Source organism: Mauremys reevesii, linkage group 4, assembly GCF_016161935.1.
Source record: "Mauremys reevesii isolate NIE-2019 linkage group 4, ASM1616193v1, whole genome shotgun sequence".
NCBI lineage: Eukaryota > Metazoa > Chordata > Testudines > Geoemydidae > Mauremys > Mauremys reevesii.
In genome coordinates this window covers 123,837,110-123,861,379 of record NC_052626.1, presented here as the reverse complement: position 1 = coordinate 123,861,379, position 24,270 = coordinate 123,837,110, and the positions used below count along the sequence as shown (strand labels likewise).

The 24,270-nt window shown below is 52.1% G+C and overlaps 1 protein-coding gene and 1 long non-coding RNA gene across 2 annotated transcripts in view; one reads left to right on the top strand and one right to left on the bottom strand.

The window, feature by feature from the left end:
• Positions 1-9,942: 9,942 nt before the first annotated feature.
• On the bottom strand, positions 9,943-16,885 carry LOC120405229. Its single transcript, XR_005598449.1, has 3 exons — positions 16,657-16,885; positions 13,870-13,992; positions 9,943-10,191 (listed from the first exon to the last, which is right to left on the bottom strand). It is a non-coding gene; the product is annotated as an uncharacterized LOC120405229 (long non-coding RNA).
• Positions 16,886-17,150: 265 nt separating this feature from the next.
• DENND2D (DENN domain containing 2D) overlaps positions 17,151-24,270 on the top strand; it is a 29,571-nt gene continuing 22,451 nt past the window's right edge. Inside the window, exon 1 of the mRNA XM_039538592.1 lies at positions 17,151-17,319. Coding sequence (XP_039394526.1) covers positions 17,256-17,319 — 64 coding nt within the window. The 5' untranslated portion in view covers positions 17,151-17,255. The remainder of the gene's footprint in view (positions 17,320-24,270) is intronic.

The window sequence follows — 24,270 nt, the reverse complement described above, 5'->3', positions numbered from 1 at the left end:
TCGAATTTAGCAGCGTTAATTCGAATTAACCGTGCACCCGTCCACACCAGGAAGCCATTTAATTCGACCTAGAGGGCTCTTTAGTTCGAATTCTGTACTCCTCCCCGACGAGGGGAGTAGCGCTAAATTCGACATGGCTATGTTGAATTAGGCTAGGTGTGGATGCAAATCAAACTTAGTAGCTCCGGGAGCTATCCCACAGTGCACCACTCTGTTGACGCTCTGGACAGCAGTCCGAGCTTCGATGTTCTGACCAGCCACACAGGAAAAGCCCTGGGAAAATTTGAATTCCTTTTCCTGTCTGGACAGTTTGAATCTCATTTCGTGGTTGGACATCGGGGCGAGTTCAGCAGCACCAGCAGCAATGCAGAGCTCTACAGCAGAGGAGTTCATGTAATCTCTGAATAGAAAGAGGGACCCAGCATAGACTGACCGGGAAGTCTTGGATCTGATCGGTGTGTGGGGCGAGGAGTCTGTGCTTTCGGAGCTGTGCTCCAAAAAACGGAATGCAAAGACCTACGAGAAGGTCTCCAGAGCCATGAGAGACAGAGGATACAGGCGGGATACAACGCAGCGCCGCGTGAAAATCAAGGACCCCAGACAAGGCTACCAAAAAATCAAAGCAGCAAACGGACGCTACGGAGCCTGCCACCACTGCCCCACCAGTGACCATGGACTCTGACGATGGGACAGTGTCGACAGACAGTTCCTCGGCGATGTTCACGGATGGGGAAGATGAGGAAGGGTTTGTGGAGGATGAGGCAGGCGACAGTGCTTACAACGCTGGTTTCCCCGACAGCCAGGATCTCTTCATCACTGTCACAGAGATCCCCTACCAACCCTCCCCGGCCGTTAACCCGGACCCTGAATCGGGGAAGGAGCAGTCGGTAAGTGCTTTAAACATGTAAACTTTTATTCTTAATATAACAGGAATCTGAAGTATGTGAAAAGGAGGTCTCTATATATATGGGGATAGAACAGAAATCCTCCTGGGAGATCTTCACGAAGCTCTCCTGGAGGTAATCGAAAAGCCTCCGCAGGAGGTTCCTGGGGAGAGCTGCCTTATTGGGTGCTCCGTGGTAGCACACTTTTCCGCGCGAGGCTTTCATGAGGTACTCAGGGAGCATTGCCTCCCCGAGCATGGCAGCATAGGGCCCTGCTTTGTGCTGGCTTTCACGCAGCATGCGCTCTCTATCTCCTTCAGTGACTGTCCTCAGGGTGATCTCGCTCGGAGACTCCTGCATCTAATTAGGGGAATTACTGTAATGTTACGCCTGGTTCCGGCATCTAGTACACATACAGTGACAGTGACAAAAGGCAAAACATGCTCCATGGTTGCCACGCTATGGCGTATGCCAGGGCAATCCAGGGAAAACGGGCTTGAAATGATTGTCTGGTGTTGCTTTCCCGGAGGAAAACATATACCCAGAACCACCCGTGACAATGAAATTTGCACCATCAGGCACTGGGATCTCAACCCAGAAGTGCAAGGGTCGGGGGACACTGCGATGGGGTGGAACAGGGGCAGAGTTTATGCTTTCAGGATTGCCTGCTGCAGGAGTGCGGACGAGATAGGTGCTGTGCATGGTGTTGCTCACAGACACAGACTAGACTGTGTTCATTGTTTGCAAAAATGTATCTTTGCAAGGAATTCACTCCCTTTCTCCCATCACACAGCTTCGACTGTCTCCAGACCTGCCACAGCATCCCCCTCACAGAGGCTGGCAAAGATTAGGTGGCGAAAGAAAAAGACACGGGACGAGATGATCGCTGAAGTTATGGGGTGCTCCCGAGCCGAGGCGGACCAGCAGAGCCAGTGGAGGGAGACCCTCTCTCTGTACCAGCGCTCACACAATGAACGGGAGGAGAGGTGGCGTGAGGAAGACAAGCAGGCGACTCAAACGCTGCTTGGACTAATGAGGGAGCAAACGGACATGCTCCGGTGCCTTGTGGATGTTCTGCAGGACCGCAGCCAGGAGGACAGAGCCCCCCCGCAGTGTATCTGCAACCGCCCTCCCCCGCCACAAAGTCCCATACCTCCCGTCACCCAAAGTAACCAGAAGGAGTGGGGCCAGGGGCCGTGAAAACTGTCACTGCACCCCAGCAGAGTGCTCAAGTACCCAAAAGCTCTCATATCCTAATTTTTGAGAATTCCTTCCCTTCCTGACTCACCCAGGCCCCAATCCCAGTTTCATCCCCTGACTGTCTGGTTAATTATTAAAAATACTTTGCTGTTAATTACTGTTTCCGTCATGCTTTTTTACACAACGCTGTGTTTGAAGGGGTGGGGAAGGGGGGTAGGGTATTGCATAGGACAGTCACCTTTAGCAGGGTACAGAGACGGGGGCAGGATCAGCAGCAGGTCACACACACAGTGCAGTCAGTAGGCAACCTGGTTGGTATGGGAGGTGGTTTGCAGGTTCTGTGTGGGTGGGGGGGTACGTGACTTTGTAGTGGGGGAGGGGGGTTACAGATCTCATGCAACAGTCCCTGTCCTGGACCACAGAGCCACGCAGCAGAGGAATCTGTATCCGTCCTCCCCCGCCGCAAGGTCACATAGCCCCCGCACACAGAGTCCCAAAAAGGAGGGATGGCAGGCTCCGTTGAAACAACCAGTCCGGCACTGCGGACCGCTCTGGGAGCAGGAGCCTGTCATTCCTCAAGTTTAGAGGCGGTCTTTACATCACCGCACACCCTACCCAGCACAGTCTGCGTCCCAGTTTCAACCCTTTAACACAAAGTCATCAATAAAGAAACCTTTGTAAAGTTACAGTGGAACATGTATTTTATTTTTAAACGTGTGTTGGAAGTTGGGGAAGCGGGGTAGACGGGGTATGTAACTGCAGATGCTAGTCAACAGTAACTTGGTAAAGAAACAGGGGCAGGTTCAGCTTCTCTGTAAAGAAACTGAACAGTCACAGGTCACGCTGCCCGCTGCTCGCTGGTACTTGAAGAGTTCCTTGTTGCTGTGCAAGGCGCCTGCACAGAGCTTCACGAGCCAGGGCATTAGCGGGTAGGCTGGGTCCCCGAGGATCACTATAGGCATCTGCACATCCCCAAGAGTTATTTTGTGGTCTGGGAAGAAACTACCTTCCTGCAGGCGTCTAAACAGACCAGAGTACCTGAAAACACGCGCGTCATGAACCTTGCCCGGCCACCCGACGTTGATGTTGGTAAAACGTCCCCCATGGTCCACCAGTGCTCGCAGCACCATTGAAAAGTAGCCCGATTTCTCAGCAGCTGACTGTGGAAGAGGTGGACGATAAGGTGCGAGGAGTTGACAACGGCCATAACTGCAGCGGGCTCCATGCTCGCAGTGCTGTGGCGCCCGTGCTGTCACTGAGCAGAAAAGTGCACAAACAGATTGCCCGCAGGCGCTTTCGGGGAGGGAGGGAGGGAGGGCGTGATTGACGGTTCAATGATGACAGTTACCCAAAACCACCCTCGACACATTTTTCCCCCAGCATGCATTGGGGAAATTCCAAGAATTCCAATGGGCAGCGGGAGTGCGGGAACTGTGGGATAGCTTCCCACAGTGCACCGCTCCAAATTCGACGCTGGCCTCACATTGTGGACTCACACGGTCGAATTAGTGTATTTAGTGTGGATACACAAATTCGACTTCATAAGGTCGATTCCACAAATTCGACTTAAGTTGATTCGAAATAGTCTCGTAGTGTAGACATACCCTCACTCCCATCTCCTTGGCCTTTCAGGATGGGTCATCTGGTCTACCTCATACACACGCAGTTTTTACTCTTTACCACTAGAGGGCTCACTCTTTAGCTAGCCCATACACCAGACAGAACACATAGGATCAGCCTAGGGATCCATCTAATGCCATATTGCAGGGTGGCCAACCTGTGGCTTCGGAGCCACGTGCGGCTCTTCAGAAGTTAACACGTGGCTCCTTGTATAGGCACCAACTCCGGGGCTGGAGCTACAGGCGCCAACTTTCCAATGTGCCGGGGTGGGGGGGACTCACTGCTCAACCCCTGGCTCTGCCACAGGCCCTGCCCCACTTCACCCCTTTCCACCCCTCCCCTGAGCCTACTGTGCCCTCACTCCTCCCCCCCCCCCCGAGCCTCCTGCACTCCGAAACAGCTGATCAAGAGGTGCGGGGAGGGAGGGGGAGGCGCTGATCGGCAGGGCTGCCAGTGGGCAGGAGACACTGGGAGCGGGGTCAAGGAGCTGATTGGGGGCTGCTGATGTATTACTGTGGCTCTTTGGCAATGTACATTGGTAAATTCTAGCTCCTTCTCAGGCTCAGGTTGGCCACCCCTGCCATATTGTGTGTCCAGTAGTGGCCAGCACGAGCTGTTTCAGAAGAAGGTGCAAGAAACGTCCCTTAGTGGGCAATGATGGAATAACCTGCCTATGGGCTTGGGGGGAAAGGGGGGTTTTCCTTAACCCTTCCTAGCCCAATTACACCTGCCTAATCTGAGCTGTTCCCCATTAGGTCCTTTCGGGTGTGTACCTGCCACCCACTCAGTGTGGCACTCTGCCCCCCACTAGCAATGGCTGGGCCATACATAGAGGTTGAGGAGCCTGCTGTACCCTGGGTTAATTAAACTGGCTTTTTTTTCCAGCTCTGGAAGTAGAGACTCGTGTGCTAAAGTCCAGAGGTTCAATCCTCACAGACAACAACCCTCCCTCCCCCACAGGGAAGTTGTGTTCCAAGATCTCCCATGCTGAGTGGATGTGGGTCACAGGGGCTTCAAATAACCTTTATTCCTCATCTAAACCTGCTCCTTGCTGAAGCCCCCTTGCCACAAGGGCCAGTATCCCTTCATAGTGTGCATATAGGGAGGCAAGAAAGCACAAGGCATGTGCCCAGTGCCTTCTCCAGCCACTCGCATTTACTGTCCTCTGCTATGACACTCAGAGACCTACAGAGGCACTTCCCTAATCCACTTGGAGCTGCCGCAGAGCAGGTATTAAACTGACTGGAGTACATGTTCCTCCGGCAACCCAGCCATCCACACCACTCTCACTGATCCTCCCTGCGGGGAAGCTGGCAGCTCTATCTAGTGACTAGCACCCCAGACCTGGGCACATCATTACACAGAATTGCCTCTGTTAAAGACAAATAGAGAACCAAGAGCACAGGGAGGAGAGATGCAGAGGGCCTGATGGGGCTCTGCATTACCCAGCCATGAATCAGGAGTCACTCAATTGACATCACTCCGGCATCTAATCGGCCTGAGTGGGATAGAGCTGGGAAGAAATATGTGCTGAGTGGAGCCACTGTTTAAAATGCACAGAGTTCCTACTATAGCAGGGGTGCAGGGAGAGCTGTATGCAGTGTTTCTCGTTGCCAAAGAGCCTGACAGAAAAACGAGCGAGGGGGGAAGAGGCCTGAGCGAAATACAAAGGAGCTCACCCCCAGCTTTCAGTCAGAGGCATAAAAGCCTCAGAGCTTAACAGCACAACAAGAAAGGGAAAAGGGAGTCTTCTGCAAGGATCTTCCTCTCTTAGGCAATCAGGGGATTTTCAACACAGCAAACTACTTAGGGCTTGGCTACTCTTGCAGATGTGCAGCGCTGGGAGTTACAGCTGTCTTCGTACAGCTGTGTAGGGAAAGCACTGGAGTGTGGCCACACTGACAGCTACCAGCGCTGCCGTGTGGCCACATTTGCAGCATTTGCAGTGGTGTTGGGAGTGGTGCATTATGGGCAGCTATCCCAGCGTTCAAGTGGCTGCAACGTGCTTTTCAAAAGAGGGGGGTGGGGAGGAGTGTGACAGGGAGCATGAGGGAGAGAGAGAGAGAGAGAGAGAGAGTGGATTTTTGGAGCCGACACTGTGTCAGCTCCCTGCCTTGCAAATTCTGACCACTTCCCCGATGCCTCATTCACTCTTAAATGCAAACAGCCTGCAGACCAGATAAGCAGCTGCTCTGACGGACTCCCTTTCCCCCACTCCCCCTCCCCGCCGTGCTGTTTCTCTCCTAAAGCAAACACTAGCTGTAGACATTCATCCCCCTGCCTGCCTCATTCACAGCAAACAGGAGCTGTGTTTGTTTTTTAGATAAGCAGCTCCCGGAGCCCCGAGTTCACAACAAAACAAAGAGAGGCATCATAACAAAACAAAGAGTTCTTTAGTTAAAAGCATTATGGGAAAATTCTGCTGGAGGCCAATAACAGTGCTTTTGGTGGCCACACTGGCGGATCAGCACTGCATCACCAGCGCTGCAATAGTTATACCCGAGGCAGAGCAGGAATACAGCCAGCGCTGCAGCCAGGGAGATGCAGCGCTGTATGTGCCTTGCAAGTGTGGACGGTGTGTAAGTTGCAGCGCTGTAAACCCACCACCAGCGCTGCAATTCTCCAGTGTAGCCAAGCCCTTAGTCTTGGAGTCTCTCTCAGGCCTCTCCCCGCCCCGGAGCAGTTATGTTGCTGTAATACTGCCCTCGGGTGGTGAAAATTCCATCCGACGAAGTGGGCTGTAGCCCACAAAAGCTTATGTTCAAATAAATGTGTTAGTCTCTAAGGTGCCACAAGTACTCCTGTTCTTATTGCCTAACATGGCTGCCACTCTGAAATCTAAGAAAAGACTGAAGATCAGATCTTTGGACACCACCCCACACACACCTCCTACAACTTGAGTTTGCTGTTAGAAAAGGCCGGGAACATCACACCCACAGCGGTAGGATCCAGGGCAGCCTCCACCAGGGAGGGAGCTGTGTTTGGGTCATTGACCCTTTCTCTAAAGGTAAAGCTGCAGCTATGGACTAACCTTGCCCAAGTCTGTCTATCTTAGGTATTGATACAGCCCTCCTTACTCCAGTACCTGGGCCCTCACAATCTTCACATGCCCCATGAGGCAGGGCAGGGCTCGTATCAGATGGGGTACTGAGGCACAGCGCTATGAAGGCCAGGGCTAGAGCCACAAAGATACTTAGGTGCCTCACATTTAGGTCAGCACCAGCATTCTCAAAACCACCGCTCAGCAGCAGCCTGACCATGTAAGTACCTAAATCCCAACTGGCGCCTCAGTTTCCCTTGGTGGGTCTGCACCCGACCACCTAGGTCCTGACGCCAGCCCACAGCTAACGAACTGCCTAGCCCCCTAGCTCACACCTCCGCATGGTGGATAAAAATCCAAGATTTTTTTTTTATCAAAACAATCATTTTTAAAAACTTCAGTTCAGATTTGTATGTATTTAAAATCAAGGGGGTTAATTATAACAATTAAAGGGCACCACACAATAATCCTCTGATAAAGAAGACTACAAGTAATCACAACCAGGCAGCAATATGGCTTTGTGATGGGGTGCCCCACAGAACTGATGATAATACCAAGCTATGTGCATGGGTGAGAAAGGAGAGGCAGTCAGACAAATGTGCAGAATGGATTAATATCTATCCGAAGGGTCCAAGGACTTCTACAAATCTATCAGGGGGAAAGAACTAAAAAAAAAAACTGCTAGAGACAAAACACGCCTCTTAATAAATGAGGAAAGAGCTGAAATGAAGGATGACTGGGACATGGCTAGGATACAAAACAGCCTATTAAACTGTGTCTTTACGTAGCATTTCCCTTTCTTAGGACCATAAGAATTGCCAAGCTAGGTCAGACCCCATGTCCATCTAGCCCAATCGCCTATCTTTTGCTGTGGCCAATAGCAGATGCTTCAGAGGAAGGTGCAAGAAACTCTGCAGTTGTGCAATAGCTGCTTACCCTCAGGGAAAATTCCTCCTGACCCCATTGTAAGAGGTTGGCTTAATTAAGCCCTGAAGCAGGAGGGTTTTGATCCCATCCAAACCCCTTGGGTTTTCTTTTAGTGTTTGTGACTGTAACTCTGAATATTCTTGTTAACCATTAAAAGGTCCACCCCTTTTTAAAAAAACTTACTACGCTGTCAGCCTCAGTGATACCTTGCGGCAATGAGTTTCTTCTTTATCTGTCTAAGTTCTTATACTAGAAAGAAGATGTTCTTCTGAGGAAGAGTTCCATGTATCTCGAAAGTTTGTCTCTTTCACAAAGAGAAGTTGGTCCAATAAAAGATATCGCCTCACCCCCCTTGTCTCTCCAATATCCTGGGACCAACACAGCTACAGCAACACTGCAAACAACAATGTAAGCTCTTATACCTCATCTAAGCATCTGCTCCCAGAACATCGTGTGGCTGGCCACCCCAGGGACACCTTATGGAATTATTCGAGTGCTTGTGGAAGCAGTCTGGATGAGCTCTCTCCTTACATCTCGTGGTGATCTGTGGAAAAAGACTTCAGAAGCTGATCTCATTTGTATGGACACACCCACCCTGCCTAGGTGCTCAGCATGATGGGATTGCTTGCCCAAATGATCACTTGTGGTTGGTGTTCGATCCCCAGTCTTTTTGTTATTGGGGAAGGAGTAACAAGGGGTTGTCATCCTTGTTGTGTGAACCAAGGGCAGCAGAACTGTACCTGGCATACCCCAATGGAGGGACTCACCCTCAACTCAACAGCACTCGCTAGGCAGGGGACATGGGTTCCAAAGACTACAGCCACCCCCTTGTGTTTAAGGGTCTTAGATATTAGTTGGCCCTTTCTCTTTCATGGTATAATAAAAAAGCTAATTTAGATTCAATTGGGAGTCTTGTTACAGGCTGCAGAGCTGAAATCACTGATACCTCAGTCTAAGTATTAGACCTACTTTGGGATAGTGTCTCTATTGCAAGAGACTGCCTGTGTGCATCAGCAGTGAGGCTCCCCTACTAACAGCTGAAATTAGTGAGAGCTGTGTTGTAAGTGTGGGGGGGAGCGCTGAAGACATCTTGGTGAGTGGGCAGCTGGTAGAGAGGTGCAGCTAGCAGGGTGGCTGGCAGGAGGCATGGTAAGCGGCCAGCAGAGCCCTGCAGAGGCGTGGCAATCGGCTGTTGGGGTAACGACTGAGTACCAGTGCAGTGTGTAAGGTGCCTCCTTTACCCCTCCGTGCCTTCCACAAAGGGTGGGAGGTGAACTCTGCGGATGAACCTCTGAACTCTGGGGCTGCACTGGCCAAGGACAGTAACTGTGAGTGGGGTACAGAGAAGGGACAGGCACGTTAAAGGGACTTTTGGGTTACTGGGCTTAAGACCCTGAGGGGTAAAGGACACTGCCCAACTTACTTGGGGATGGGTCCTTTGCTCATGGTTTGTGTTCATGAACCCTAGTTGCGTTGTTTTCCCAAATTAATGCTGAGTTAATTCCCTCCTTTTATTAAAAGTTTTTGCTATACTCAGATTCTGTGCTTGCAAGGGGGAAAGTATTGCCTCTCAGAGGCACCCAGGGGGTGGTGTGTAATTGTCACAGGTCACTGGGTGGGGGCTTGAGCCGGTTTTGTGTTTTATTGTTAAAAAGGCACCCCTAGATACTGAACCTTGCCCTTGTTGCTGCTGGCTCCACCTGACAGAAGGATTACACCTATATGATTCATAAGAATCTTTATGGCACAGCAATGCTAGCCAAACTCTTCGTGTCCATCCTGCAAGGGCAGTGACATACAAGAAGTTAGAGAGGCTTCCTCCAGCAGCTGTGTAATTGCATATGTGGGGTGCATTGTAAACATACAGCCCTTCGGGGAGGGATAGCTCAGTGTTTTGAGCATTAGCCTACTAAACCCAGGCTTAGGAGTTCAATCCTTGAGGGTGCCATTTAGGGATTGGGGTGGGAACTGTCAAGGATGGTACTTGGTCCTGCTAGTGAAGGCAGGGGGCTGGACTCAATGACCTTTCAAGGTCCCTTCCAGCTCTATGAGATAGGTATATCTCCATATATTTGCCTGGGAGAACATGATATTTGCAGAAAGTAAAAAGCTCAATTCTGTTTATTGGCCCTGGAGTTAAAAAAAAATAAAATCTCACCCTGTTTTTTGTTCCCTGTGAGCAGAAGTGATCTAACCATCATGAAACAACAGCCTGGCAATAAAGTTTGTCTATCATGGCAACCAGACAAAAGAATACAATTCACACCCTACAATGTGTCCATTTTGCTGTCACTGTGGGTGGCTCTGTAATTCCTCAGAAAGGTGCTTGCAGTGCAAATGTTAAAAGTTCAGCCCTTTTAGCATTGCCGAGTTTGCTCAATTGTGTTATCTGCACAAAGGCGTAGTGTTTCTTCAGGGATGTGTTGTAGATAAGACTCTTGGCTTTGTTTTCTTCCAGCCAGAAGCAACCTCAGCAGTATCCAGGCTGTAGCAGAGTGGGACAAGATCCATGGACTTTCCCTAAGAAAAGATAAAGATTTCAACAATCCCTAAAGAAAAGAAAGGATTTCAGAACTAGTGCCCGAGCAGGGGCAATAACCATTCTGTCAGTGTGATCCTCTGCTCTCAGCTGTTCTCAGGAAACTGAAAGTACAGAGACCTTTTCCTCTAGGCATAAGAAAAACTGGATTTTTTTCTTCTGCAAACATCAGATTCTGCCAGGGGAATCACCTCTGTGTACTGCATCCTGGGTATGCAAATTCGCTGTTGCTGCCCCATGAGTGTAATTTAGCCTCTACCATGCTTCCCTGAGTTGGTGGAGCAGAATGGCAGAGGCTAAATTATACTCATTACACTCAACTGAATAACAGTTAGCGGTGACTGCCCATGCCACAGGCTCTTAGTACGAAGGCCCCGTACCATTCCCCCGACATGACTGCCAATCCTGCAGCACTTTGCATCCTCGCTCATCCCCAGGCATTGGCTCCTCACTGCCACCCTGGGAAAAGCACCCCCATGTCGAATTGCTAACACTGCTTTGTGCTATAGGTTCCATACTTGAATCTCCAGCACCAAGCTCCGCAACAGAGCATCAACTAGTGCCTTGCTGGAGCCTTGATCTGATGGAGGAATATGCACCATCTATTGAGTCACCAACTGCTCCTCCTGCAGCACAGCCCCCTGAAGAGTGTATTGCAGGGAGGGGGTATCAGTATTATTATACTATCATGTGTGTTTGTAAAGCATCCACCAATGTTGCATATGGGTGAGTTTCAGGCTGGCCTGCAGCCACCAGACATGATTAATTCCACAACAGCAGCTCTGTGTTTGAGAGTCCGCAGTCCCCCATGAACCTGAGCTCCAAAAACGTTCCTGCTGAATTTAGCAGAGCGGAGAGTGCCCCCACCAGTCTCTGCAGTGCAGCACCACTTCCTAGTGCAGCGCTGGAGCGCCAGAATCAACGCCAACTCTGATCTGGATGATGGGATGTACTGCACCCTCAGCAAGTTCACAGATGACACTAAACTGGGGGAGAGGTAGATACACTGTGGAGTAGGGTCCAGAGTGACCTAGACAAATTGGAGGATTGGGGGCCAAAAGAAATGTGATGAGCTTCAACAAGGAAAAGCGCAGAGTCCTGCACTTAGGATAGAAGAATCCCATGCACTGCTACAGGCTGGGGACTGACTGACTAAGCAGTTCTGCAGAAAAGGACCTGGGGATTACATTGGACAAGAAGCTGGATAGGAGTCAGCAGTGTGCCCTTGTTGCCAAGAAGGTTAACAGCATATTGGGCTGTATTAATAGGAGCATTGCCAGCAGATCGAGTGAAGTGATTATTCTCCTCTATTCCGTACTGGTGAGGGCACATCTGGAGTATTGCATCCAGTTTTGGGCCCCCCACTACAGAAAGGATGTGGACAAATTGGAGAGAGTCCAGCAGAGGACAATGAAAATGATCGGAGGGCTGGGGTACATGACTTACGAGGAGAGGCTGAGGGAACTGGGCTTATTTAGTCTGCAGAAGAGAAGAGTGAGGGGGGATTTGATAGCAGCCTTCAACTACCTAGGGGTGGCTCCAGGCCCCAGAATGCCAAACGCGTGTTTGGGGCAGCAAGCCACAGGGGGCGCTCTGCCGGTGCTGCGAGGGCGGCAGGCAGGCTGCCTTCGGCGGCTTGCCTGTGGAGGGTCCGCTGGTCCCGTGGCTTCGGCAGACCTCCCACAGGCGTGCCTGCGGAGGGTCCGCTGGTCCCGCGGCTTCGGAGGACCTCCTGCAGGCAAGCCGCCGAAGGCAGCCTGCCTGCCGTTCTTGGGGCGGCAAAATGCCTAGAGCCGCCCCTGCAACTACCTGAAGGGGGAGGGGGGGGCAGGTTCCAAAGAGGATGGAGCTTGGCTGTTTTCAGTGATGGCAGATGACAGAACAAGGAACAACCATCGCAAGTTGCAGTGGGGAAGGTCTAGGTTGGATATTAGGCAAACCTATTTCACTAGGAGAGTGGTGAAGCACTGGAATGGGTTACGTAGAGAGGTGGTGGAATCTTCTTCCTTAGAGGTTTTTAAGGTCAGGCTTGACAAAGCCCTTGTTGGGATGATTTAGTTGGGGATTGGTCCTGCTTTGAGCAGGACATTGGACTAGATACCTCCTGAGGTCCCTTCCAACCCTAATCTTCTATGATTCTATGATTCTAAAAGTCACGCCCCACTGAATCCTGCAGCACTTAGGTTTTCATTTGAGGCCTTCCCCCATCCCCTACTGACTCAGTTTAGCTTGGGAGATGTGAAAGGTTGAAGGGTTACAGGGAGCTGCCGAGGGGATCACTATAGCTAACTAGAAGCAGCTTTTTACTACATCAGCTACTTCAATTTAACGAAAAAAAATCTGGTTAAGGGAAGTGAAAGCAGCAATAAACAATACATATGTATAAACATGTGGGGAAAAGGGAAAGTTTGCAGTAATGATTATAAAGGAGAAATTATGAGATGCAGATGATTGATAAAGAAGATAAAGGCAACAATGAGAAAAATCTACAGCTGCTACAGCAAGGACAATAAGAAGCAATTCTTTACACATATCGGGAACAAAAGAAATTCTGGCAATGGGAGAGGGCTGTTACCAAATGGAGATGGGTACATCGTCCATAATGATACAGAAAAGGCAAATGTGTTCAATAAATATTTCTGTTCTGTGTTTAGAAAGAAGCCGGATGTTGTAGTCACAGTTTACAGGGATAGTGGAATCCTCCCTATTCCAACAGTAACCAGCCTCGAATGAAATGCAGCATTTTTAATCGGCAGGATCAGATCACTTGCACCCAAGCGTATTTAATGAATTAGCCTTGGCACTCGCTCACAGCCCCTAATGTTGATTTTTAATCAATCTCGGCTTACTGGGGAAGTTCCAGAGGACTGGAAAAAAAAGCTAATTTTGTGCCAATGTTTCAAAAGGGCAAACAGGAGGATCTGGAACTAAGGCCAGCTAGCCTGGCGGTGATCCCTGGCAGAATCGTGGAATGGCGATATAGGTAGAAAAACAGGATTACTTGTGGCACCTTAAAGACTAACAAATTTATTTAAAGCTGAGCTGAGCTAGCTACAGCAGCTTTTTTCTGGGATGAACAACACACAGACACACAGATTTATACATTACATACAGAGAAAGAATGGAAGTATGAATACCAAATACCAACAGTCAGAGTCTAATCAGAGAGAGCTAGCTATCGAGGGAAAAAAAAAACTTTGAAGTGATAATTAAGATGAAGAAGGTGTGGTGAGTACTGTGAGAGAGGGAATAGATTTTTGGTGTATAATGACAACATTCATTCCCAGTCTTTTTTAAGTCAGTAGTTAGTAGTTTGCAGTTATTAATTTAATTCAAGTTCAGTCTTTTCTTTTTTTTTTTTTTTTTTTTTTTGCCACCTGCCAAGTCTGTCACTGAGTGGTTAGAGAGAGAGTAAGTGTTTTTCTCCCTTTTTTTTTGAATGTAGATATAGGTAGAATGAGTGAAAAGAAATTGAAGGAGAAAGGGTAATTAATGGCAGTCAGTAATGAGTTGTATGGAAAATACATCCTATGAAACAAACTGGATCATTTTTTGATGAGATCGCGAGTTTGGTTGGTAAAGGTAAGTGTTAAGATAATGGACTTCAGTAAGGTGTTTGATTTAGTACTGCACAGTGTTATACTTCAGTCCAAATGTACCTGTATTCCCCCTCCAGGGTTTAGCAAGGGCATCCATTCTAGCCTCTAGGCCCCTCTCTTGGGTAAAGACCAGTGTCTCTCTCTCTCCTCACCTCCAGGTTTTCCAGACTGCATAGTTCCCTGCTGACAATGAGAATTCCCCAGCAAGTCAGGGCTGTTTGGTTTTCTCTGCAGAGGCTCTGAACAGCCTAACTGCCCACAAGTGTAAGTTACCCCCTCCACCTCTTTGTAAGCAAGTACATTTATTCTTAAGGTGAACGCTTTACTGAGAAAACACATTCAAAACAATAAAAGAATCAATGCTTCCAGAGATCACCCCAACTCAACAAGAGCTCTGGCCGGTGTGCACTGGTTCAGTGGGGTTATCTGTGGTTACAGATTCATAATAGACATTTGCTCAGAACAAGCACACAGACTGGGGCAATCCTTCCCAGAATTGCCCCCCTCCTGGACAGAAGGTCTTGTCCATTTTCTGGATCAGAAAACAGGCCCTGAGTCAGTTTAAACTCAGGCTATTTATCCAAAAGTCCTTTCTTTGTGTGCTGGCCCTTGGAGAATCCAGTTTGAACCAGTATGTGCAGCGTCTGGAGGTGTTACGGCCTGAGACAATTTGGCTAATCACTGTCACCATTCTTAGTTCATGGAGGGCTGGGGTCATCCTTCCCCATGGAATTAGAGACAACCACTGACCCACAATAATATATAAATGTCATACAGTGAGATCTCCCAAAGACAGTGCAGGAAATCAGCATGCCTGTCACACACTGCATTCAGATTAACAGTTTAGCACTATACAATACTCAAAGTAGCACATATAAAATTAATTTAAAAAAACTGGTTAACTGATCGATCAAAGTCATTTTAAAATGGGAACTCCTCATCTAGAGGAGTTCTGCAGAGCTCTGTTCTCAGCCCGATGCTATTCACTATACCTACCAATGATCTAGGAGGAAATATACATTAATTGATGGTAAAATTGGCAGACAACACAAAGATTGGTGAAGTGATAAATAGGTCAGTGATACAGAGCACCTTGGAGCCTTGGAAAACTGGGCTTATTTGAACAACATGCATTTTTAATACAGCCAAATAAGGTCATACATCTAGGGTCAAAGACTGTATGTCACACTTACGGCAGGACTCATGGAAAGAGTGACTCTGAAAAGGACTTAGAAGTCCTGGTGGAAACCAGCTGAACATTACCTCGCAGTGCAATGCGGGGGCTAAGAGAGCTAATATAATCCTCGGATGCATAAACAAAAAGATGTTGAAACCACTGGGTAACTGAGGCTCTCTGGCCTGTGTTATGCAGGTCAAACTGGCTAAGGCCATTCTGGCCTTCCAATCTTGGAAATGTTGTGGTCCTACCACAGGCTGGCTGTGCTGTGCTAAAGGACCTGAAGCTGGCTTTGTGCCTGGAGGTTTCCCTGGGTGCCAGGCAGTGCATTTTGCCTCTGGGCCCTGGCTGAGGCAGGAATCCTTCCGCTGGTCTGGATTTTGGCAGCCACACTGGCTGCCGAGTGACAGATGAGGAGCACAGCCCCTTCTATTGAGAGGCCCCTGCAGCAGGAGCTGGAGCAGAAACGTGATGGGGCAGGGCAGCGGGGCCTGACAGCAGCTGCCCCCAGGTATGAAGCAGAGCTGTCCCCCCTCCCGCCACAAGGAGCAAGGCTGTCCTGTCCCAATCTCACCTTCTCCTTCCCTGGTGTGCAGATTAACCCCACTTCTCCCCCTACAGGGGCAGGTTCACAACTCCCCCACAGGTGCAGCTCCCCCACCAGGGGCAGGGTTCCCCCCTCCAGGTGTGCAGCCAGTGCCCCCCCCCAAATAGGGCCCTCCCCCAGGTGTGCAGGTCTGTAACACTTTCAAGGCTACCTGAGGGGTACAGAGTAAATCGCTACTGCCTGCTTGTAGCACAAGGGAGCCTTGTCTGTGCCCACTTGGGGAACCCCGCCCCAAACGACCAGCTGTTGATGACACAAGCATCCCACTCCGGGCTCTGCGAGCCCCATTCTTTCCCTTTGCCGGCTAAGCGATTGACACACCCCAGCCCTTAAGATCTCTAAGTGAGCAGAGACAACCTGGGGCTAAATCTATGGAGTTTGTTAGGCCCCCAGAGCTCACACTGGCCCTTGGGCACAGGTGTCCCCCTTCTTGACAGCACTTTGGTACCCTCGAGTGCCCAGCCCCTCAACTTCTGGAACACACCTAGCTTCTCTGCCTCTGCCACCCAGCTCAATCACTTCCCCTCCTTCAGCACTCCCCGAGGCACCTTTCACAAGACACTGGCAGAGTGTCGCCTGCATAATGGACACCATCTTGTGCCTTTCTTTCTCCCTTTGTACAGTTCCAAACTCTGTGTCTCTTTTCATAGCTGGGGTATTTTGTTCATTTCAGTTCGCTCTGATGGTGCCCCCACTGAGAGTATTTTTCATGGGCTATTTTGGGCTTTGCAAAGGCTCAAACTCATGCCTTGTCTGGACTGTCAAGATGTGGCCGGGCTGGGCCAAAAGATGTCAAGGGTTCTCATGCTTCTTGCAGGGCTGCCCAGAGGATTCAGGGGGCCTGGGGCAAAGCAATTTCGGGGGCCCCTTCCATAAAAAAGTTGCAATATTATAGAATACAATATACGGCGGGGCCTGGGGCAAATTGCCCCCCCCCGTCAGCCCTGGCTTGTCAGAGTTAGCACTGAGACCCGCCCACCCCCAGGTGACCAGTTTCACCTAACAGCTTTGGACCCCAATATTCTACAGGTGACAGAACCCCCAAAATATTTTCCATGCACACCTCCTGCGAGAGCCAGGACAACCAGTGAGTTCTTCGCTTTCGGCAGAGACTGCACTCCACCCCCATGGGTGAAATATTGTGAAGATGGTGATCAGAGGGGAAACATGCCCATTGGGGCATAGGCAGGGGCCTGGGTAGCGACTCAGAACTGTGTCCTCGGTTTCCAACGTGGGGCATCTGGGTCACAAGCTTCACTCCCTGGGGGTCAGGGCTCTATCCTCCATCTAGGTCTGCAGCCAGCTCCCCAAGGACTTGGTTCAGGGCCCTCCCCTCATCCCCAGGTATGCAGCCAGCCCCCCCCCCCTATATGCAGCTCCTCATCCCCTATCAGGGCTCCCCCAGGTGTGCAGCCCCCCCTCCCGTCAGCCCCTCCCCGGGAATGCAGCTCCCCTCCCGTCAGCCCCCCCCCAGGTGTGCATGGCCCCTCCCATCAGCCCCCCCCCCCGCAGGTGTGCAGGGCTCCCCCCCATCCCGAAAGCGAAAGCGGCGGCGGGAGCGAAGGCGGAAGCGCGGTGCCCGCTCCGGGCTGCAGAGGGACCTGCCGGCCGGGCGCTGCGCTCAGGGTCACAGCGGCTCCGAGGGGAGCGAGCGGAGCCGGCATGGCCGGGACAGGGCTCGTCAGCTTCTTCCGAAACAGCATACGGCGCAGATCGGCTCGAAGAGGTGAGGGGGGCGGGGGGACCCCCCGAGCCCAGCTCCACCGCGGGCGCTGGGACTCCGCGTCCTGCCTCTGGCCTCACTCCGGACCCATTGCTGCCCTCCCCGCTGCCCCCCCTCCCCGCGTCTCCCTGCCCCATTGCTGCCCCCCCCCCCCGCCGGGTCTCCCTGCCTCCCCGCTGCCCATTGCTGCCCTCCCCGCTGCCCCCTCCCCGCGTCTCCCTGCCCCATTGCTGCCCCCACCGCCGGCCGGGTCTCCCTGCCCCATTGCTGCCCCCGCCGGGTGTCCCTGCCTCCCGCTGCCGCCCCCTCCCGCGTTTCCCTGCCCCATTGCTGCCCCCGCCGGCCGGGTCTCCCTGCCCCTCGCCCCATTGCTGCCGCCCCCGCTGGGGCTCCCTGTCCCCTTGCTGCCCCCGCCGGGTCTCCTGCCTCCCCGCTGCCCCCTCCCCGCGTCTCCCGGCCCCCTTGCGGCCCCCCCCCCGCCGGCCGGGTCTCCCTGCCCCATTGCTGCCCGCCGCCCCCCTGCCCCCAGCGCCGGGTCTCCCTGCCCCTCACTGCGCCCCCCTTCCCCTCGCGCCGGGTGTCCCTGCCCCATTGCTGCCCCCCCCCCGGCGCTTGGCTGGGACTCGTAGCTGTTCGGGAAGGCGGATCCGGGACTTTCCTGCGGGGGCAGCAGCCTGGGATTCCCGAGGCCGGCGCGGGAAGGCAGCCCAGGTGCAGCGCTGGCCCCGGAAGGCAGGACCGGGCCCACTCCAGCTGTGACTGTCCCGCTGCGAAGGAGCTTTACGGGGGCTCCCTCTGCCCAACCCGCTTTGAATCCTGCTTCCCCCGGCACCTGCTGCCTCCCCGCCCCCCCAGCCCAGCACGATTTGGGTGGAGAGCTCACAGGAACTCCCACCCACCCTCGCCAAGTCTCTCTGGCCTGACCTGCTGCGGTCATTCACACCCCTGCAGAGCCCCACCTCCCCGATTCACACCTCTCGGCACTGGTGCGAGTGGCTGCCCACGATGCAGGGGCAATGGAAATTCTAGTTTTACACCCTGGAAATGCTGCTGGGACAAGCTATTAAACAGGGTATAGCACTCAAGCCTGTGGTTCTTACATGCCCCAGTTACTAGAAGCAGCAAAGAATCCTGTGGCACCTTATAGACTAACAGAAGTTTTGCAGCATGAGCTTTCGTGGGTGAATACCCACTTCTTCGGATGCAAGCTCCTCTGCTTGCATCCGAAGAAGTGGGTATTCACCCACGAAAGCTCATGCTGCAAAACTTCTGTTAGTCTATAAGGTGCCACAGGATTCTTTGCTGCTTCTACAGAACCAGACTAACACGGCTACCCCTCTGATACTTGACACTAGTTACTAGAGAATCCCAGCCTGGCCCAGTCTGTCTTGTATATGTTCGGTGAGGTAGGGCAGTGCCACTCTCCCCGATTTACAGGTTGGAAACTGAGGCACGGAGTGATACAGCCACACAGGACAAATTGAACTGAATGTGAGTCTCCTAAGTCCCAGCCCTAACTCCTGGCCCTATCTTGGCCTGGCTCTATCAGTCCTCAAGATGGCAGGCCCTACAATCAGCTCAGAGTTGCCCTGCTGGGAAAACATTCTGACCATCATTGGAAAACTGGGAGATGGCTTGCAAGATGATGTACCTTGAAATAGTCACTGGTCTCTGGACCGGGCAACAAGAGAGACCGTTTTACAGGGTGCTTTTAGTGTCCCAGATACCTCGGGCTTTGTGCTGCCTGAATTCAAATGCCATGATTGATAGAAGTGGAGGCAAAGCTGAGGGTCGCCTCATTAGAGGCGCAGCACTGGCTGGGCCTTCTTTTTCTCATCTGGTGTTTGTCGTGTGGCGCCCAGGGAGTAGTGGACCCCAGGGGCCGCCTTGCCCGGAATCTGCATGCCCGTCGTTCTAGTGCTCTGCGGGCACTGGAGCGGCAAGCCCTTCGGCTCTTCTGGGGGAGGCTGGGTTTGTTTTTTTGATCCTTGTCAAGTGTTGGTAGAGCTGTAGAAAACCCATTTCCTCTCTGCTAGGGCAGCTGGGTGTATGCACGTTGCAAACAGAGCATGAAACAAAATTCTGCTGCACCGCAAAAAGTGGCCAGAGAAATGGAACATTTTATGCAAATAGTAAAATATTAAGGTAATTCTGTGCTTAAGGGGCTGATGTTATCACAGCAGGAACCGCCTTGCTGAGCCAGAGTGAGCCTAGTAATTATTCCCAGTTCTGATCTCACGTAGACAAGGCAGAAAGTGTCCCTTCTGTACCCCCCCCCCCATGCCATGCTGCCGGGAGCCTGATGGGAGTGTGTGCAGGGCTTATCTATGCAGAGAAATTACACTGAGCTTAACTCGCTCAGTTCAGAAACCAGTTTAGTGAAATCAGGGCAATTTCAGTGTCGATTGGACCTCAGGGGCATCTTCCCCCCACACCCTCTCCCCTGAGGGTCATGCCACGCTGTCCCAGGAGAAAGAGGTGGAAATCAGCTGCAACCGCTTTGGGTTCCAGCTGCAGCTGTTTGTTCCCAGTACCTGCTCACCCAGCCAAACAGACAGACTTCCCTTAGTGGGACGGAGTCTGGAGCCCAGTCCCCTCTCCCTGAGATGGTCACACTACCCACCTACCTGCCTCCCCCCCACTCACCCTCCTCATACCCAGCCTTCATCAGTCAGGCCTGTTCCCTCCCCCGCTTTCATATCATCATTGATGGAGAGATCCATCAGAACCACTCCCACCTCAGTAAGGAAAAACCTGCCCCCCACTTCACAAACTGATGGGGACCAGTTCTGGATGATTCACCATCAGCATGAACTCCCCTCGCCAGCCACCTCAGACCCAAAACCAGCAGGGCAGCCTCCGGGAGTTGCTGGGGCGTGGGCCGAATGTTGGGTGAACGAGGAGATGTAGCAGCAGCACTAAATGTTTGTTGCAGAAGCCGAGACCTTCCCTTCCTGTTCCATGGCTTCTGAGTAGGGTGACCAAAAGGGAAAATGGGACACAGCGTGGGGCTAGCTCGAACGCACCCCCTCCCATGCGGGGCTGGCCTGAGCTGCTCCTCCCCCTGTCCATGTGGGGCTGGCCCATGCTGCTCACCCCCCAGGCCCAGGCGGGACCAGCCCAAGCTGCTTACCGACTCGGGACTGGCCCACACCACTTCCTCCACCCCTGCCCGTGCGGAGCTGGCCTGGCCGGAGCCACTTGCCCGAGCCCTCCCTCCCTCCCCTCACGCTGGCATTACCCCCTGCACATTCCTCTGTGCCCCACTCAGGGTCACACCCCACTTTTGGGGCAAAACTGGGCATTTGTCCCATTTGCTCTTGCCAAAGTCAGGTTGGCTGGGACAGGGCTTAAAAAAGGGACTGTCCCAGCCAAAATGGGACGTATGGTCACCCTACTTCTGAGTGGATTGGTTCGTGTTTCTGAAAGTGCTTTGGCGATCAAGGTCCCTGCAATAGATTTGTAGCCAGTCTCTCTAGCTCTGGTAATGGTGCTCATTGCCAGTCTCCAGTTCTTTCCCACCACCCCGCCGGATTATCACCATGGCAATAGCCATGTGTCCCTTGCTGGAGTTCATGGCATGCTTCTTCTTTAGCGTGCACGGGGCCCATTGGTTGACCTGTGTAACCAGTTTGGCCCAGTTTCCTTCCTCCCATCTCTCTGTATGGTAGGATGTCCTAGAGTGTATGTCCTCTGGGCACTCTCATCTCCTACTGAGGCACTATGGGATAGATGCCCAGATTTTCCCAGCATGCACTGACACAAACCCAGTTGGCATGGAAGGTATGGATAAGCTCAGGTGGCTTTTATGACTGCCAAGCTGCTGAGTGGACACAGTGCTATTGTAACCCATTAAGATGATTCTCCCCCTAAAATCTCAGCTGCATTTGCAAGTGGAGGGGCTCTAAAAGTGCTGTTGGTGCTATTTTCAGTTAGGGGTGTCGGGATTTCAGAAGGGAACCAATTATTAGTGCTTGGTCACTTGGTAGCTGGTAGAGAGATTCAGACCGGGGGTGTCTTGATCCTGCCAATATTGGAAGCGCTGTAGCCAGAGTGTATTTTAAGGTTAGACCAGGCAAAGCGTTAGCGAGGACATTTAGCCATGAGCATTCCTGCATTGGCTCCTCAGACATGGGCTGGGTGGGGCCTAATCAGGCTCTCACTTTCCAGGTGGCAGCTATATTACTGGAAATCAGAGGATAATATTTGAATTCGGTCAGTAGGGTAGAAACCAGAACCTACTTTTAGCTGCAGCCTGCTGCTTGGCTGAGGGTGACCTTACCACAGGGAGGGTGCACTCCAATAGGAAGTGCAACCTTTTGACCATGGCAGCTCCCTCCCGCAGCTGCTGTACACTGGCATGGAAATCTTCCTCCACTTCCAGTGCTCGCAGTTATGCCTGACCAGGCTGCTGTCCCAGCTTCCATAAGTACTCTGAGAAGAACCTCGGTACCATCCAGGAGGAGCCTGGCTCCACCCTGCACCCGGCAAATCTAATCTCTTCCCGTAAAGGACACGCATCGTCTCGGTGCCTAGCAGGCGTGTCCCTGCTGCTCCTTTCCGAGGACAGAGCAGCAGCACCTAATTGCAGTTCTGCTCCATGGTAAAGTCGCTCAGCAGCTGTGCCTTCCACGCCCACGTAGGGGGTGTGCAGGCCTGTCCTACAGCACTGGGGTGCGAGTGTATTACTCCTGGTGCTGCTGGTATCCGTCTGGCCCACTGCCTAAGGCAAACAGGTTTGGTATTTGCACTGCAGAGCCAATGCAGGGACATTCGGCTTTCCCTGTGCATCTGCGTGCACTGCTCATCCGTCAAACTGGTTTGATTTTTTCCTCTCGCATGTCAGCTTCCCTTGTGTGAGGATTTGTCTCCCCAGTGAGCTTCCCTTTGCATTGAATGGGTGTGGGAAGACCATGGTGCAAAAGCTCAGAGCAGGTGATGTCAATTTGGAAACGGATCTCCCCTCTCTTTTTGGAGGGGATCCTCCTACCCCTAGTCGCAGCTGGCAGGAGGCATTGGGGGGTGGGTGGGAGAGGGATAGTCGCGGGGCTGCTGCCTGAGTTGCACCTGTTCTGAGGATAAGGAGAGGCTGCCTGTTCTCAGCATCTTTCACTGGCTGGAACTAAAGAAGTATAGGGATGAGGCTGTTGCCCGAAGAGGTCCCCTCCCTTCCCCCACGCAATCTGCTCCGTGTCGGTGCCGTGTACGCCGGAGAATGGAGGCGCAGGGGTCGGAGAGCAGAGCGGAGGGGACGTTTGCAATGGGCATGTGCAGCACAGGACAAAAGGAGATGGGTGATAAAGGCAGCCAAAGGGAGGATCCCAGGGACCAAGTCGAGATCACAAGGGTGGACCTGAGTCAAGATCACAAGGAACAAGAGTGGGAAGGGAAGAAGGAAGGAGGGCAGGAAAGGGAGGGAGAAACTTGTTTCAAAGCTGACTTGCTGCTGATGCTGGAGAGAGTCCAGTGGAGGGCAACAAAAATGATTAGGGGGCTGGAGCACATGACTTATGAGGAAAGGCCGAGGGAACTGGGATTGTTTAGTCTGCAGAAGAGAAGAATGAGGGGGGATTTGATAGCTGCTTTCAACTACCTGAAAGGGGGTTCCAAAGAGGATGGATCTAGACTGTTCTCAGTGGTAGAAGATGACAGAACAAGGAGCAATGGTCTCAAGTTGCAGAGGGGGAGATTTAGGTTGGACATTAGGAAAAACTTTTTCACTAGGAGGGTGGTGAAGCACTGGAATGGGTTACCTAGGGAGGTGGTGGAATCTCCTTCCTTAGAGGTTTTTTAGGTCAGGCTTGACAAAGTCCTGGCTGGGATGGTTTAGTTGGGTTTGGTCCTGCTTTGAGCAGGGGGTTGGACTAGATGACCTCCTGAGGTCCCTTCCAACCCTGAGATTCTATGACTTCCCTGCGCGGAGGCCCTGGCTGTGCCTGGGACAATTGGGGGACTGGGCTAATGTGGGGTTTGGAACAGGCCCCAGTGTGTCACTGACAATATCAGGTCAAAGCGCCCGATAAGGAATGCACACGGCCCTCTTCGGAGTGCATGCCCAGCGTGTGAGCAGTAGGAGAAGACTGATGCCAGGCTACAAGGATGGCACTGCACCTTTGGGCCCCCTCTCACTGGAGAAGAGGAAGGTGGTTGTAACTGGCCCATTAGACACCCCCCACCCTTCTGAGAGTCCATCCCCAAAGCTGTGGCAGAAGGAGAGGGTGGCAGCCAAGACCTTGTGCTCTGGGCAGAGGAGAAAGGGCTTCAGGGTGACCCACCATGCACGCAGTCCTCGCAGCCCTCCCTTACTCCTGTAGCTGGTCAGAGAGGAAGAGAGCCTCCATTAGATCAAAAGACTCCATCTCTACTTCATCTGGGCCAGAGCTGGGGGAACAATGCGTCTTTGGAATGATGGCCTCACATTTGGAGTCCAAGGTTGCCCTAAAGCTGCTTTGTACAAGGAGGGATGTGATGCTTGCTTAAAATAAGATGGATGCTACCAGCGAGAACGCAGGGCAGAGAGGCTCTTCTCTAAACCTGCCTCGTATTCATCCCTTGCTGTCGGAGTGCTGTGAAAGGGGCAGACGTCAGGCCCAGGTGTCACTATGCTGGCTGCATCCAAGGCTCCCATCTGCCCAACTCTACTGACGTCAGTTTGGATCAGAACTGGCAGGCCTACACTAGCAGGGTATGAGACAACACGGGACCCTGGCCTACTGGCAGAGCTGTTCATAGGCTCCATGATGGGTATAGACACTGGCCATGGAGGTTGTAACTCAGCTGAGATGTGGACCCTGGAGGGAGAACACCTCCCAGCTTTGCGCTATTATTCATCTCTAGCAGTCGTCCCCCTCATTCCCCCAAGAACGTTCTCAGGTCATTGAAGACAAAGCTGAGGATTCCAAGAAGACGGAAGAATGGGAGAGTAGATCTAGAAATGTCACACTTGTTAATGCC